The sequence below is a fragment of the Primulina huaijiensis genome, chromosome 8, assembly GCF_012295235.1.
Source record: "Primulina huaijiensis isolate GDHJ02 chromosome 8, ASM1229523v2, whole genome shotgun sequence".
Lineage (NCBI taxonomy): Eukaryota > Viridiplantae > Streptophyta > Magnoliopsida > Lamiales > Gesneriaceae > Primulina > Primulina huaijiensis.
The window spans coordinates 3,952,723-3,969,118 of NC_133313.1; the positions used below are offsets into that span (position 1 = coordinate 3,952,723).

General features: G+C 35.8%; 2 protein-coding genes across 2 annotated transcripts; one reads left to right on the plus strand and one right to left on the minus strand.

The window, feature by feature from the left end:
- Positions 1-1,272: 1,272 nt before the first annotated feature.
- Positions 1,273-2,725, plus strand: LOC140982514 (probable 6-phosphogluconolactonase 1). The gene has a single exon (XM_073449051.1). It carries the CDS (start codon positions 1,934-1,936, stop codon positions 2,711-2,713), a length of 780 nt encoding a protein of 259 aa, XP_073305152.1. The 5' UTR covers positions 1,273-1,933; the 3' UTR covers positions 2,714-2,725.
- Positions 2,726-2,829: 104 nt separating this feature from the next.
- Positions 2,830-4,036, minus strand: LOC140982515 (uncharacterized). Its single transcript, XM_073449052.1, has 2 exons — positions 3,598-4,036; positions 2,830-3,182 (listed from the first exon to the last, which is right to left on the minus strand). The coding sequence occupies exons 1-2, from the start codon at positions 3,896-3,898 to the stop codon at positions 2,977-2,979; spliced, it is 507 nt and encodes a 168-aa protein (XP_073305153.1). The 5' UTR covers positions 3,899-4,036; the 3' UTR covers positions 2,830-2,976.
- Positions 4,037-16,396: the final 12,360 nt, after the last annotated feature.

Consider the following 16,396-nt stretch of genomic DNA (forward strand, 5'->3'; position numbering starts at 1 on the left):
CCCTCGAGACGGGGTTGGTCGACATCGGCGTTGCTATCAAATTTACATTCGAAAACAACAAGCCTCAGAAGTACAAAATTCTATTCATTGTCTGATACAAATTCGAATGATAATGTTTTACAGCGGAAATGTAAAACCAAACATAACCGTATCTAAACAGATGCAACGGAAAAACATAAACTAGAATCTGAGAAACAATGGTCTTTTTCACCAGTCCCAGAATTTATTCTGCTCCTCTTCTTCTAACATCTCTTCCGGGTTCTTATCTGATATGGTTTTGGTGGGTGAGTGATATGGTCGTCATTCAGTAAGTGGGGGCAGGAATAACTCCAAGTTTTCGAAACCATTTTAACAGAAAACAGTAATACAAATAATATACAGAAATTCTTATTTTCAGAACAGGAATCAGTAATCAGAACAGAAATCAGAAATTTAGCAAGTAAGCACTGAGCATGTTTGTGAATTTCATGGCTAAACTGATATCAGTCCCCTATATGTTCTCTTCTCTAAGGGGTGAGGCCAGTAATCAGCAATTAGTAATGTTCAGAATATATATTCCTACTATTAGTTCACTAGGTTTCAGTGCTTCAAAAATCAGAAATAAGAAATCAAGAATACATATACTTTGCTTCAAAACAGAGATTATCACACTGATTTCAAGAAATTTATACATAAGCCCACTTACTATAATTTGCTAGAAATTTTCGGTTGAAGTCTGAAAATCTTCTTGTTCTTGCTACTGGTTTCTACTGCTCGAAAATAGGCACTCTCTTAGCTCGAAAATTCAAGTGATCACTCAAGATTTGTGTAACAACAATTTCAGATTGAGGGTGCTATTTATAGGCCAAATTCTGATTGTTGGCCTTCCAATTAATGATCATAATCTGCTATTAACAGCCTTTATTCCATGTTAAATGCTTCAGTTACAAGTCATAAGCAGAATCAGTAGCTACCTGCTGGAATCTCGCTACTTAATTCTTCTGCTGCTGGATTCTGTCTGCTGGACAAATACATGTCTGCTGGAAGATACATGTCTGCTGGAAAATACTTGTCTGCTGGAAAATACCAGCTTCTGAAATATTAGAAGCTGCTGGAACATTGTTAGCTGCTGCAAAATGCTAACTACTGCTGAAATTTCAAGTTCTCACAATTTTCTTTTCTTGATTTAACATAATTTATGTCTTCACTAATTTCTATCAGTGTTCCATGTTCTGATTGTGCATAAGATTAAATCTGTGTAATAAATTTAGATGAAAATCTTGCATGCTCATGCACTTATAAGACATAAAATATTATCTTTTTAAAACAAGAGATTTGTGGGTGACTATGGGTTTGGATTCTTGATCCAACTTTTTTTTCTCTTTTCTGTTTTTGTTTTTGAGTAATTCCACCTTTCAAGAAACATTTAACTTTGATTCATTTTCGTCAAATATGATTAGTGGATTCTTTTCAGAAACAACAGCAAGAAACAGTGTTCCATCTTAATTAGAGAAAGAAGTATTATCGATCTTTTTTCATGATCTTTTTGAATTTGAAGCAGTGCGCTTTACAATCTTTGTGAGAAACATGGCTGTTTATGTGGCGAAAAAGGATGGAATAGAGTTAAGAGTTCAAGAAAACTTGGATGTATTAAGCAGCTATTTGGCGGAGTACATTTCAGAATTATCGGAGGCTTCTATAAAAGAGAGGGGAGTATTCACCCTCGCTTTATCCGTTGCTTCTACTGTTACTTTGATGGGGTATGTAAACGCACTCTTCGATTTGATTCTTTGATTTTTTCTATGCTGCACTTGGTGAAATTTCTGATGTTCTTAGATTTTGTCGGGCTCGAGTGAGAATTTTTATCAAACTCATTAAGGTATATGAATTTTAAGTTCAATTATGTGGCAACTTTGATATCCAATATCCTGGAGCTGGGCTTCCGGGTGACTGCATGATGCACCCAAGCTTCCTACTTGTAGCACAGAATTTGAGTGTCGATGAACTTCTTGCATTGAGCAGAAAACTCTGTGAAAGCCCATACAAGAGGACAGTTGATAGGGCCAAATGGTATGTAGTTTTCGCTGCTGATAGGATTTGTAAGCAAGTTAGGGATAATCTTCTCGGCAAGGTAAGTTATAACTTTTACGCGTTACGAATGTTGCATTCATTCGTTTTTCAGCATTTATTCGTTTTTCAGTATGTCGATCGAGTGAAACATCGACTTTGTTCGGTTCATTCCAGGAACACATCGTCCACTGTCGTGTATGCCATCGATGACTCGGTATCAGTAGAACATGCAGCCAAGGACTATGAGTTTGTGATCAGACGGCTTGTCAAGACTCGCATTATTAGCGATTGTGAAATCCATGACTGTCCCAAGTTCGACCTGGTCCTCCTCAAAATGGGACCCAATGGGCAGGTTGCATCTCTATTCCCGAATCACTCTGCGCTGAATTTGGAAGAAGAATGGGTGACTTATATCACAGATTCACCTGAGCCTCCACCTGAGAGAATTACTTTCACCTTACCTGTTATAAACTCTGCCTCCAATGTCGCTGTAGTTGTCACGGCTGTGAATAAAGCCGAAGCTGCACGAATGGCAGTTGAAGATACAGATCACGAATCTGCTGATGTGCCCGTGAGGATCGTTTGTCCAGTAAACGGGAAATTGGTGTGGTTTCTTGAAACAGCAGCTGCCTCAAAACTCCAAAGTGTAGAATTTTCCGAGTAGAGTCGAAATTCGCGACCAACTAGAAGTAGTACAAACAGATATGTATTCGATAAACAATTATCATATGTTTTGACTGAATATTTAACTCAGTGTAATTTTAGGACACATAAAACATATTGAATCAATGCCTCAAAAGTTAAGAAATATAACTGATAACAAAATCTGCTACATGGTGTTTGATGCTATAGCTTTTGATAAACCTGGAAACTATGAATACAAGAAATAAACTTTTGGAAACTGTTGTCTGCTAACTTAACTCGAAACTACGCAGCAGCGTTCTGTTTCAAAACCTCTGCTTCAGCTTTTGCCATTGGATCAGCTTCTTCTTTCTCGCCTTCTCGTTGCTCGGCCATTTTCTTCCTGTGCAACTCTTCTGCTTCCTTCATTGCAGCCCGCTGCTCCTCTTGAAGGCGCAACATTTCCTGTTCTTGCTGCTGTCTCTCGAACCATGTGTCAGCATCCGCCCAAACTGAGTATTAACCAATGTAAAAGTGAGAATTTAACTCAATACTAGCTTCAATTTCTAACAAGTCACAAAGACTAAATTCAACTAACAGTAAGTCATGCAAGATTACTTTTGGTCTTCGATTTTCCAGTAAAAACTCATACGCTCAGGAAGGATTATTCAATTGCCTGGATTAGATGATGAAATCTAGTGTATTTAGTGTTTGCTTGCGAGTATTTTGAAATAGAAACACAGGAGTTCAACCATCATTAGCAAATAGTTTTACAAAATCAGCACACGAATCACAACAGAAACCCTAATTAAAAAATCAGCTGAAAAACGGATGATTTCGAAATCAAGAAAGCAATAGTCAACCAATTCTTCCTAAATTTCTCAAATAAATACATAAAGCAACTAAAAACATAGCGGGAGGTTTTACTGGGTTGAGCTGCCCATCCTTGTTCGCCACCCTTGATTTTCTCCGGAAGTGCGTAATTAACAGTTAACACGCGACCGTACAGCTCGGAGCCGTCCATGTTGTCCATGGCTGCGGCGGCGTCTTCTCTCTCCAGAAAGGTAACAAATCCGAAGGACCGGTGCTTCTGTGTGGCCAGGTCCAGTGGGGTCTTCACATCCTTAATGTCACCGAATGGTATGAACGCCGCGTGGAGTATGCTCTCGTTCACTTCCTCCGCTAAACCACCCACGTAGAGGGTGTTCTTCTGCACCCCCTGATTCATTCTCGGCGAAGAAAATAAAGAATTAACGTGTGTCGTGAGTGAGCACGGTGGCGCAATTGTCTCCGGCGGTGGCTACAACGTGACCGATAGAGTTCCGCAACAGAGTAAACTAGTATTTATGAATTCCATAGTGCGGGCAAATTTACTAAAATCTCTGCTATATATGGTTTTTAAGCACATAAGTTCGTTCTGTTTATTATCAGTAAAATATAATTACGAAATTTATAAATTTGTAATAAAAAAATTATTTAACATATTTAAATAAAGATGAACACTATTTTCTTTCACAATTAATACATTTATTGCAAGAGAGATATTTAATTTCTCATAATATTTTATAACATTGTTTTAAGGGTAAATTGTAAATAAATCCCTAATACCCAACTCAAATTTATTCCAACTCCCTACACCTAAAAATCTTTGTTTAAACTCCCTAAAAGTTTAAAAAAGACAAAAATACCCCTTCTTCCTTAAGATTCTTATATTGATCCCCGCGCTTCACAAAATGGTATCAGAGCTTAAGGTTAATTTATTTCAAACACAAAATTTATTGTTACAAAGAAACGAAATGTTTGAGGAGGAGAATTTCGAAAATTATGAATCCGAACTTAGGTTCGAGAAAAATAATTTACAAGAATTATTCCAATATTTTGAAATATAAACAAGGGAATCTAACTACTGTTAGATATCAGAAACAGAAAGGGAAGCATCAGTACCCTTAGGTAAACTTATGATTCAATCTAATAAGTTTATGGAAATTATATCAGATTCTTCTAAGCTCTCTTTAGATCTTAGAGAAATTCAGAAAACAGTACAAAATTATGGCAATATGCTATATTTTGTACCGCAACGAGTTGAGAAGATCCTTGAAAATCAGGAAGAAATTCTTGGAATATTAAAGGATATTCAAACAAGAATTCAAAAACTAGAACAACAACCTAGTTCTAGTAAAAGAAATTCAGGAGGATGGTTACCACCATCATTTGGTACTGAACCTTTGTTACATCAACAAGGAAAGGCCAGAGTGGTGTCAAAACCTTTGACTGAAGAAGAAAAGATGATCAATCTAATTAAGTCTGTCTCAGAAAAGAAATTAATATGATGACAGCTCTAGAAAGGATTGGTCTGGAGGATCTACAAGAACTTGCGGAATCTTTAGCAAATCTCAAAGTTGTAGATCTAAAGATGAACACAGCAGGAGGTGAAACACCTGCTATAACTTGGTCATCTTCACAGGAACCACCAAGGAAAGTATGGGATCTCAAAATATACACATGAGAGAATCTCAAACTGATTTCCATACTGGTGGATGTTCACACCCTGCGGGAACAAGGACAAGGAGAAATCAAATTCCCTTGCACCAAACCCCATATGGGAAAACTGTTTTAGATCCTATACATCCTTACGGGGTTATGCTTAACCTTGATGTATTAGATTTCAAAAACAGAGAAGAACTCATAGACGATTGGACATCTGCTATGAGAATTGCAGCAGGAACACTTGATCTCAACAGAGAAGGATTCATTAAACTCCTAGAAATGAGTCTTATGGGATCAGTGAAAATTGCTTGGGACATGACTTCGGTGGAAACTAAAGAGTCGGTCCTAGCCAGAGAATCTCTAAGCGAGATAGCCGGAAGAATGGCTACCCTATTTAAAGCACAATTTATAGGGGTAGACTATTTTAATAGTCAAGACACAGAGAAGAGGAAGAAATATACTCAAGCTCTGTATAGTCTTGAATTACATGACATCTGTTTAGTAGATGAATACATTATGTTATTCACTAAATATAGATGGAATTCAGGAGTCGAAGAAGATACAGCTATGCAGCTTTTCTTCGCAAAAATGCCAAGTCCCTGGAGAGAAATGCTCATAAGGGAATATGTACCTGGAAATCCAGATACATTGGCACGAAGAGCTTCTTTCCTTAAAGGAAAATTGGCGGAATGGTGCCATTTGGCAGCATTACAAAAGAATTACAAACGATTAAGGGGTATTAACAAACGTACTCCTTTGTGTTGTAAGGAAAATGATCTTCCAACAATTATTGGAAGTAAACCACAAAAGCATAAAAGGAAAAGTTTCAGGACTCATCCTTATGCTAGAAGTGGAAGAAGTTCTTGGAAACCAAGAACAGTATGGTCTAGACAAAAAGCCAGATCTTATAAATCTGGACAAAGAAGCGGACCATCAAGGAGTAGGATATCCTCCCAAGCATCGAGTACATCTCGAAGCACAGGAAGAACACCTACAAAGAAAACTTTCAGAAGAGCTCATACACGAGCTAATGAAAGTTTTAAGGATTGTAATTGCTGGACATGTGGAGCAAGAGGTCATATCTCGACCAACTGTCCAGAAAATGAAAAAAGAGGTATCAAACGCTTCGATCCAACTCCGGATATTGAAGAAGCAGTTTATTACCAAGATCTTATTCAGGTATACCGATTTGAGGACATTGCCTCAGATGAAAGTATATATGAAGAAGAAGAAGTCCTAAGTCAGGAAGAATCCGATGGAACTGAATCGGAATCTGACTGAAAACGAGGTGTTTCGACACGAAACACATGAGGATTTGTCTGGGTTCTTTAGCCAGACAACAATATCTCATAACATGGTCCAAAGGATCATGAAAGAAAATCCTAGTCTACAGAGATATCAAGGATTCTCTGCAGGACAGGTAGAAAAGTTCTTAGGAAATCTTGGCCTAAGAAACAGAAAGCATCATCTGATCTATAAAGTTTCTAGAAGGGAAATGGCAATCCCAATGGAACTTACTGGAAATAGAATGGAGATGCAGTTAATTCCTTCTGAAGAAATTAAGGAGGAATTACAAAAACTCAAGATCGAAGTAGCAAGGACTATGTCCTGGATTCATATTGGAGCAATCCAAATTATGATAAAAGCTACTTTCAAAGAAGGTATTGATTCACCCATTGATATTGCTATATGCGATAAAAGAATGAGGAACCTTCAAGATTCAGTACTGGGAACTATCTCAGGAAATCTCTGTGCAGGAAAGATTGTAGGAGTTATCTATCCAAGGATAGCTTACAACCTGGCAGATCGAGATTTTAGCCGAGCCTTGACATTACATCAAAATTTCAAGGAGAAAAGGCTAATGAAGGAAGGTAATAGACCATATTCTATTACCTATCAAATCTCATATGCTTTATCTAATACACATCATTCAGAGTTGTTTATTAGAAATGAGTTTATTGAGATACCAGAAATATTTGGAAAAGTTGCTCAGGCAATTTATCCAGAACGAGTTGAGTTTCCGGTAATACAGGAAACAGATATCCAAATACAAGACAAACCGATTCTACAAAGGAATCAAAGTCTTAGATTGGAATCAAGAAGACTATCTTTTCAAGGAGATAGGATTACAAGCTACAGATGGGGAAAAACCCCTGTTCAAGAAATCCAACATGAGCTAAAAAGTTTTTCAACAATAGGAAAGCTTAGATGCCCAGAAGGGTGGAAGGAAGTCGAAATAGTATTTGATATTACGAAACAAAGGAATCAATTTCCTTGTAATACCATCTACTATTTAGAACAACCTATGATAGGAACTTACCAAGGAATGATCCAAGTTGGAGAATTGGAAGTTCATATCACAGGAAGTCCAGGAAAAGAATCAGATCAACTGATTCTTGGACTAGAGTTTCTTGAGGAACATAAACCTTGGAAACGTCTAGAGTATGGAATGGAGTTTATGGCAGAAGATAAGATGTGGAAAATCCAATGACCACAAGTCCATTCTCCATATACGTTCCAGTCGGAATGTTATATGAACAATATAAGGCAGAATATTTTGCTGCTTATATTGATTCAGGTGCTGGTATTTGTACAGCAAAACGAGGAGTTTTTCCAACAAGTTTGGAAGAAGAATTACCAAAGATTGCTGGAAGAGATTTTTCCAGAAGAATCTTAATCTTATGTAAAGGGATTAAGATGACTGAAATAATGATTGGCGGTGCTGGGCAAACACCTTGGTATAAGGTGAAGACACCACCAATTTATTTTCATGATACAGGAGCTGACATTTTACTAGGAAACAATTTCCTACAAATGTTCAAATCCTATACTCAAGAAAATGAGACAAGAAAATTAGTGTTTACAACTCCTTGTAACCACAAAATCATAGTCCAGAGACTAAGAGAGGCATTTTACAGAAAATTGCCAATCCAGTTTCGCAGCAAGCGTGGTGATTCAGGACAACTTCTGAACCCAAAAATGAAAGATTCTAGAAGGTTTGGAGAAACAATGCTCCAGTTAAGAGCAGATAAAGAACTCCAACCAGAAGAGATAGAATGCCTTAAGATAGCTCTACATAAAAATGAAGTAGAGTTTGAATCTAAGGTATCCCTGGAAGATGTCAAGAAGAGGATCAAGGAAAATTATAATGAAGATCCCTTGGCATGGTGGGACAGAAATCAACTCAAAGCTTGCCTTAAAATTAAGGAAGGCAAAGAGTATGAATTTGTCCGCTGCAAGCCTATCCCAATGAATATCATTGACCAAAGGGATATGCAGATTATAATCAAGGAACATTTGGACCTTGGATTAATCAAAGCAGGAATGTCACCATATAGTAGTCCAGGTTTTCTGGTAAGGAATCATGGTGAGATAAAACGAGGAAAACCCAGATTAGTTATTAATTATCAAGAAATTAATAAGATTCTGGAGTTTGATGGGTATTTTATACCTAGTAGAGAACATCTAATAAGTTGCATACGCAACGCCAAGATATTCTCTAAGTTCGACTGTAAGTCTGGATTTTACCAGATTAGGATGCAAGAAGAAAGCAAGAAATTCACAGCTTTCTCTACACCACAAGGACATTATATTTGGGAGGTATTACCAATGGGATTGGCTAATTCACCCCAGATATTTCAAAGAAAAATGGATAATCTTTTTAAAGATTATTTTAAGTTTATGTTTGTTTATATTGATGATGTTTTAATAGCATCTAAAGATATGAATGAACATGATAAGCATTTGGAGATTTTCTCCAATGTTTGTAAAAAAGAAGGACTGGTCTTATCCGAGAAGAAAGCAGTTATTGCAACAAGGAAGATTGAATTCCTCGGAATTGAAATAGATGAGTCAGGAATAATTCTGCAAGAACACATAGTAGAAAAGGTGCAGAATTTTCCAGAAAGTCTCAAGGACAAGAAGCAACTTCAAAGTTTTTTAGGAGTTGTTAATTTTGCTGGGATGTTTATTAAAAACCTAGCAAAACACAGGAAAGTGTTTAGTCCATTATTGAAAAAAGATGCTAGATTTATATGGACGGATGAACACACAAAAGGACTATGCCAATTAAAAGAGATTTGTAAGAATCTTCCAAAAATGGCTATTCCTCAAGATGAGGATAATCTGGTATTATATACCGATGCCAGTGATCATTGGTGGGCTGCAGTTCTTACTAAGCTCACACCAGAGGGAGAACAACCATGCAAATATTGTCGCGGTTTATTCTCAGATGCAGAAGCCATAAGATGACATATCAACGAGAAGGAATTTTATGCAGTAAAAAGGGCTTTTGAAAAATGGCCATTATTTTTACTCGCAAAGAAATTTTACTTTGAAAGTTGATAATACACAGGTGAAAGCTTTCTTAAGGAATAGAATTGAATCTAAACCTGAGAAGGCCAGATTATTACGATGGCAAGCACTATGTCAGAATTATATTTTTGATATTGTGATAATAAAATCTCATGAAAACATTCTTGCAGATTTTTTAACAAGAGATGGACAGCATTGACATTGATGCTATTATCAAGATGCAGAGGCATTTGAGGGAACACCTTGAAATACTTCAAACCGAGTTTAACAAGTTAGCACTGAACGCAGAAGTTGCGGGAAGGCTTCAACAAGCTGATAAGAGAATTGTCTCTGATCGAATCACAGGATGTTTACAGACATATACTCAGTTATGGTCTGTAATGCAAAGGCCTATCCTCCAAAGCATTGAGAAACCATTGGTTTCCCAAATGGAGAGTTTTCGAGTACAGTACTCTACCTGTAGCGGGGGATTCAAATACCCCTTGCACAAGTGTTAAGTCGGGATCATCTATAGATGAGTCGGCTAAAACAAAAATTGAGACTCCAGATCCTTATCTCGAGTCCTCAAGTCAACCCTTCACCTCGGGGATTGAAGAGGGAGAGATCAACCTTAGGCCTCGTACTGACAAAGGCAAAACTAAGGTTGGTACTAATGAAAATGCAATTTCTCCATTTCAGGTTTACCAACAGAATTGGGAGAAATTAAACACAAGAATTGGCATCAACCCAGCCATGGTTCGAGTTGATGTTGCAGGAAAATATCCTAGGGTATGGATGAAACAAAATTCATATCCAAAGGAGGTCAAAGCCTGGTATGAATTTGGGGCTCTTGCCTCAGTTTATACTACGTCGCCCAGCTTCCCGGAAATATCAGCATTACCAAAATGGATTCAGGAAGCTGTTCATGAGACTTGGGCAAATAATGATCATTTGTCCAGAGGAGATGTTTTGGAGCTATATTTTTTCAGTACAGCACCAGAACCAGCAGGAAAAGGCTCACACGAAGCCTTTCATTTTATCAAGCTAAGGAGGCCAGATGTGAATTCTCAAAAATTTATAAAGGATCCTCCTACAAATGAAACCCCCTTAGTCTCTTCATTTAATGAAGATGACATATCTACCAGGAGAGCATGGGGTATCTGGGTCTGTCTCACGGAGATGGACAAGGTCAAGTTTCCATTTAAGTTTTACCAAAACTCTTTAAATGGATCATTCCTGTTAAACACCATGACAAGAAAAACCACAAGTTTTGCAGAAGATTTATTCGAGAAGAAAAGAAATCTTTTGTGGAATAACAAGCTGTCGGCAAGTAAGGAGACTCGCCGAAAGTTCTGTAATATGGCACACATAGGAAGATGGTCGGAAAACATCTGCCCTGAATGCCAGAATCAGAAAGAACCGGAATTCGGTAAAGGTTTCAAACCGAGATCTGATCGGAAACATTTTACCGAAGCAAGGACAAGTGGGGAAGGACCACATTCACATTTTCCTCGAGGACACAAAAAGCCGAAGATTCCTCGACAAAATTAAAAGGGACATGTGACTAAACCCACTAACAAAAAGAGGACCACCATGTGAGTGGAGAAAACAGGACCACCAATAATCGGTGGAAAAGGACATAAGAACCACTAATAATGAGTGGTAAAAGAAGAAAGAACATTGGATACTTTATTCAAAAAAGAATCCAATAAAGAAAACAAAAAAACTGGTCCCGAAAATTTTATCTATAAAAAAGGGATAAATAGAACCAGTTAAACACACCAGAAGTAAAACTTGAAGATGTATCGTGTATATCTGAAAGTTTTAAAAAGAAAAATCAAGTATAAGAGGAGTGAGGCTGCAGCTCTCAGAAAAATTATAAAGATGTATAAAGAAAAAGAAGACGAGATTTCAGCTGATATCCTCCAAGCACATCTCGACTGGTACTTGAGAGAGATAAAAGACGACTAAAAGTTAATGTCTAGATTAATAATCTAGAAAATAACATTTCAAGAAAAGTAGGACCACTCAACCACTCAAGGGTCCATATGCAAGTTGTAAAGGCTTATCAAGATTTGAAGTCCGAATTTCAAATCCGAAGAAGCCTTCTATAAATAAGGCAGAAAGAAGGAAGTGGAGATTATCGAACATTTTCTCATTTCTTTCAAAACCAATTGTAATATTTTCTCTTTCTAGTTTATGTGTTTTCAAGTTTCGGCTACTATAAGTAGCTAAGCAAGTTCCTCCTCCTCTACAGGAGGTTTCAATGTAATAATAAATGTTTGTGTTTGAATAAAGAGATCTTTGCTCTCAGCCCCTCTCATGTATTATTTTCAAAATTTTATCTTTTATTGTACACCCTAAGGTAGGAAACGAATTAGGGTTGTGCTAAGTGCTGCTGAAGGAATCTGCGTCTGTAACCATCGGTTGCGATCGTGTGGTTGGACTGTGAGGAGCAGTTCGTAAAATACGGTGGATATAACCCGGTGGCATTCTGGTCAAAAGGTAAAAGATTTAATTTATTTTACGGAAACATGATGGGCCTTTATGTTTAAAAGAAAAAATCAATTATTAGAATAAAAAGGATAAGGGTATTCTTGGAAATTTTAAAATATTAGGGAGCTAAAACAAAGAAATAAAGGTATAGGGAGTAAAGATAAAGTTTAGAAGGGATGTAGGGAGTTATTGAAAGTTTGCCCTTGTTTTAATATTGTTTGGTTCGATTATTTATCATTATTGTATCTATCTTTTGTTTCAATTTCCATAAAAAGTTTAGAAAATTTCTTGTGAGACGGTTTCATGAATTTTTTTCTGTGAGACGGATCAACCCTATCGATATTCACAATAAAAAGTAATATTTTTTTATGGATGACCCAAATAAGATATTGGACCCACGAAATTGATCCGTGAGACCATCTCACAAGAGTTTTTACGTAAAAAGTTAGACTAATAAATTTTAAATCCTTAAAATATTGAAGTCGTTTGAAATTTATTGTGATTGATATAATTATAATTTGAATAAGTAGAACATGGATTTGAGTTTCGTATGTAACATATTTAACAATGAACATAAATTTGAAATCATGAAGTTAAAATGACTCAATACAAATGCAACATAACATAATTTATGTTGAAAACTTATTTAAAAATCTGAAAAATATTTGTGTTGAAAATGTGAATGTTGAATGTTGAAAATTAGGTAAAATTAGGTGTTGAATATTGAAAATTAGTGTGTGATGATGTAGGTAATGATGTATTTTATTTTTGGATTATTTGTAAAAATTTTCTATAAATAGATCTCTTATTTGTGAAGAAAATCACAATTGAGTTGAGAGAAAAATATTATAAAGTGTGTAGTGTGATAATTTTGAGAGTTTGAGATTTTTACTTTTTACCGTAAATTTTTACTTTTTCACAACACGTTATCAGCACGAAGCTCTAAAAGTCCTCCATATTTTTCCAAGCTCCGAACAGAAGAAAAAGGTAACAAAAGTAATAATATTTATTTTACTGTTATTTATTTATTGTTTATATATGTAATATATAATATAATGTTATTGTTAGAAATAATAAAAATAATTTTTTCAAAAACTTGTTATAAATCCTGGGAGGATGTTAAGACGACATCCCACACTCCCGGTAAGGGATACGACAAGTATAAAAGCCTATAAGGTTTTTTAAACAAAATAACTTATGACACCTAATTATAATAATGTGATATGATATACATAATTATTTAAATATGACTAATATTATATACACCATATTATTACCATAAAATTATACAAATACATACATTTATTTTCTTATACACCAACGGTAATAAACGGTAACAAAACGGCTAGTTTTTGCTCTATAAATACAATCTCACAAATACATTCAATCACTCCAACTTTCTCTTCTTCTCTAAAAATTATTCTTCATCAAATTTTCGAAGAAAAAAAGAAGATGGCTTTCACGAGGTTATTTTTAATTATTTTGGTTATCATACTCACCAGTCTTGTATTTATCGGAGAATATCCTCCTCGTGTGTTTTCTTTATTTTTACGAATGCTTGTATTTGTTGTTTATCCATTACTTTGTATTGTAATATTCATTAACTAATAAAATCCATCGTAATTTTTTTTAGTACCACCATGTCAAACTTGACAAAGCTCGAATTTGTTGCACTCGACATTACGGGGAAAAATTATATGCCATGGACTCTCGATGTAGAAATGCATCTTGAGTCATTGGGTCTAAGCGAGACTATTAAAGAAAATGGTATATCTTCATCACAAGAAAAAGCAAAAGCTATAATATTTTTGCGCCGACATCTTGATGAAGGTTTGAAATGTGAATACCTTATCGAAAAAGATCACATGGCTCTGTGGAAAGGATTAAAAGAAAGATTTGAACATATAAGGGAAGTTATACTTCCGACCGCCCGTGATGAATGGAATATGTTGAGATTCCAAGATTTTAAGAAAGTAAGTGATTACAATTCGGCGATGTATCGAATAATCTCGCAATTAAAATTTTGTGGACATGAAGTCACAGAATCGGAAATGCTTGAAAAAACGTTTTCCACGTTTCACGCATCAAATATAACTTTACAGCAACAATATAGAGTGCGTGGATTTGCGAGATTTTCTGAGCTCATCGCCTGTCTTCTTGTGGCGGAAAAGAACAACGAGCTATTAATGAGAAATCATCAGTCCCGACCAACTGTATCAACAGCATTTCCAGAAGTAAATTTTGTAAGCAAAAATGAATTTAAACCTGAAAACCAAAATCAAAGTTATAGACAAGATTTTGATCGAGGACAAAATCGAGGTCGTGGTCGTGGACGGGGACGTGGAAGTGGTCGTGGTCGTGGATGCGGCCGTGGTTTTGAAAATAATCGAGATAGTTATTTCTATAACTCATCTCAAAAGAGCGTCTCAAACCACCCACCGAAAAGGCATCAAGAGAATATGAGTGTTAATGAGAATCACTCAAAAAGATTTGAAAGTTCTTGTTTCAGATGTGGTACTCCAGGACATTGGTCCCGTATTTGTCGAGCCCCTGAGCACCTNTCGTATGATAATATTTTATAGTGTGTTATATTGTATTGTATTTTAATGTCAATAATTTTATTTCATTGCATATTTTTTTGAAGTTCAAATATGGAAAATGCTACGAACCAAGCTGAAGTTTGCATACCTGATAGTGGTACAACGCACACTATCCTCCGAGATAAAAGATATTTCTTGGAACTAAAACCAACAAAAACAACGGTGAATACAATATCAGGTCCTGTAGACTTGATTAAAGGATGTGGTAAAGCACAATTTTTGTTACCTAATGGTACAAAATTTTTGATCAATGATGCTTTATATTCACCACAATCGAAAAGAAATTTGTTGAGTTTTAATGATATATATTCCCATGGGTATGATACTCAAACAATGAATGAAGGGAATGAGAAATATATGTGTCTTACCACATATAAATCAGGAAAGAAATATGTGATTGAAAAACTACCAATGCTCCCTACTGGATTGCATTATACACATATACGTCCCATTGAATCAAACATGGTAATTGATAATTCTTCAATATTAACCAATTGGCATGATCGATTAGGACATCCTGGTTCAACAATGATGCGAAGAATTATAGAAAATACACATGGTCATCCGTTGAAAGACCAGAAGATCTTTCAGAATAATAAGTTTCAATGTAAAGCATGTTCTCTTGGAAAACTTATTATAAGACCATCACCAGCCAAAATCCAAACTGAATCACCAATGTTTCTTGAACGTATTCAGGGTGATATTTGTGGACCAATTCATCCACCATGTGGACCATTCAGATACTTTATGGAATTGATTGATGCCTCCAGCAGATGGTCACATGTATGTTTATTGTCAACTCGAAATGTTGCATTTGCAAGATTACTGGCTCAAATAATAAAATTGAGGAATCAATTTCTCGATTATACAATCAAGAAAATTAGACTTGATAATGCTGGTGAATTCACTTCACAGACTTTCAATGATTATTGTATGTCAATCGGAATCATTGTTGAGCATCCTGTTGCTCATGTGCATACACAGAATGGATTGGCTTAATCATTGATTAAACGTCTGCAACTGATTGCTAGACCAATGATTATGAAAACAAAGCTACCTATTTCTATATGGGGACATGCAATTTTACATGCTGCTTCATTAATTCGCATCAGACCAAGTGCATATCATAAATACTTCCCATTGCAGCTTGCATTTCTGAGAATTTTTGGATGTATGGTGTATGTGCCTATTGCACCACCTCAACGAAAGAAAATGGGACCTCAAAGAAAATGGTATGTATCATCATTGTTACATCTGGATCCAATAACAAAACAATGTGAAAAAGATGTACAGTAAATTGTGCACTTGCAAAGAATAGAAAATCAAATACCAGATGCATTTGCAGACACAAAAAGGATAACTAAATCATATATACATGCTGCAAATGCTCCTGATCGAATTGAAATTCCAAAGAAACAAATTGAACAAAGTCATGATGTCGTAAAACGCCTGAAGCGTGGAAGGCCAGTCGGTTCCAAGGATAAAAATCCTCGAAAAAAAAAATTCATAGAGAAACACAATGATCACAAAATAAAGAATGATGTTCCTGAAGAAACACATGATGATAACAAAATAGAGAATGTTGTTCCTGAAGAAACACATGATGATGAAAATGTTCTGTCAGAACCACAAACTGGCGAGAATCATGAAATCTCTATTAATTATATTAATACTGGAAAAATATGGAACCGANCCCAATGTTAGGGGGAGAACAAAAACATACCGAAAAAGAAATTACTTGGTATGTATCATCATTATTACATCTGGATCCAAGAACAAAACAATGTGAAAAAGATGTACAGCAAATTGTGCACTTGCAAAGAATAGCAAATCAAATACCAGATGCATTT

What these genes read in the sequence shown, in the direction of transcription:
- LOC140982514 (XM_073449051.1), top strand. Translation starts at nt 1,934, where the DNA reads ATGATGCACCCAAGCTTCCTACTTGTAGCACAGAATTTGAGTGTCGAT.
- LOC140982515 (XM_073449052.1), bottom strand. Translation starts at nt 3,898, where the DNA reads ATGAATCAGGGGGTGCAGAAGAACACCCTCTACGTGGGTGGTTTAGCG. An exon ending in AGGATGGGCAGCTCAACCCA is followed by an intron (nt 3,183 to 3,597) that starts GTAAAACCTCCC and finishes GTTAATACTCAG; the next exon opens with TTTGGGCGGATGCTGACACA.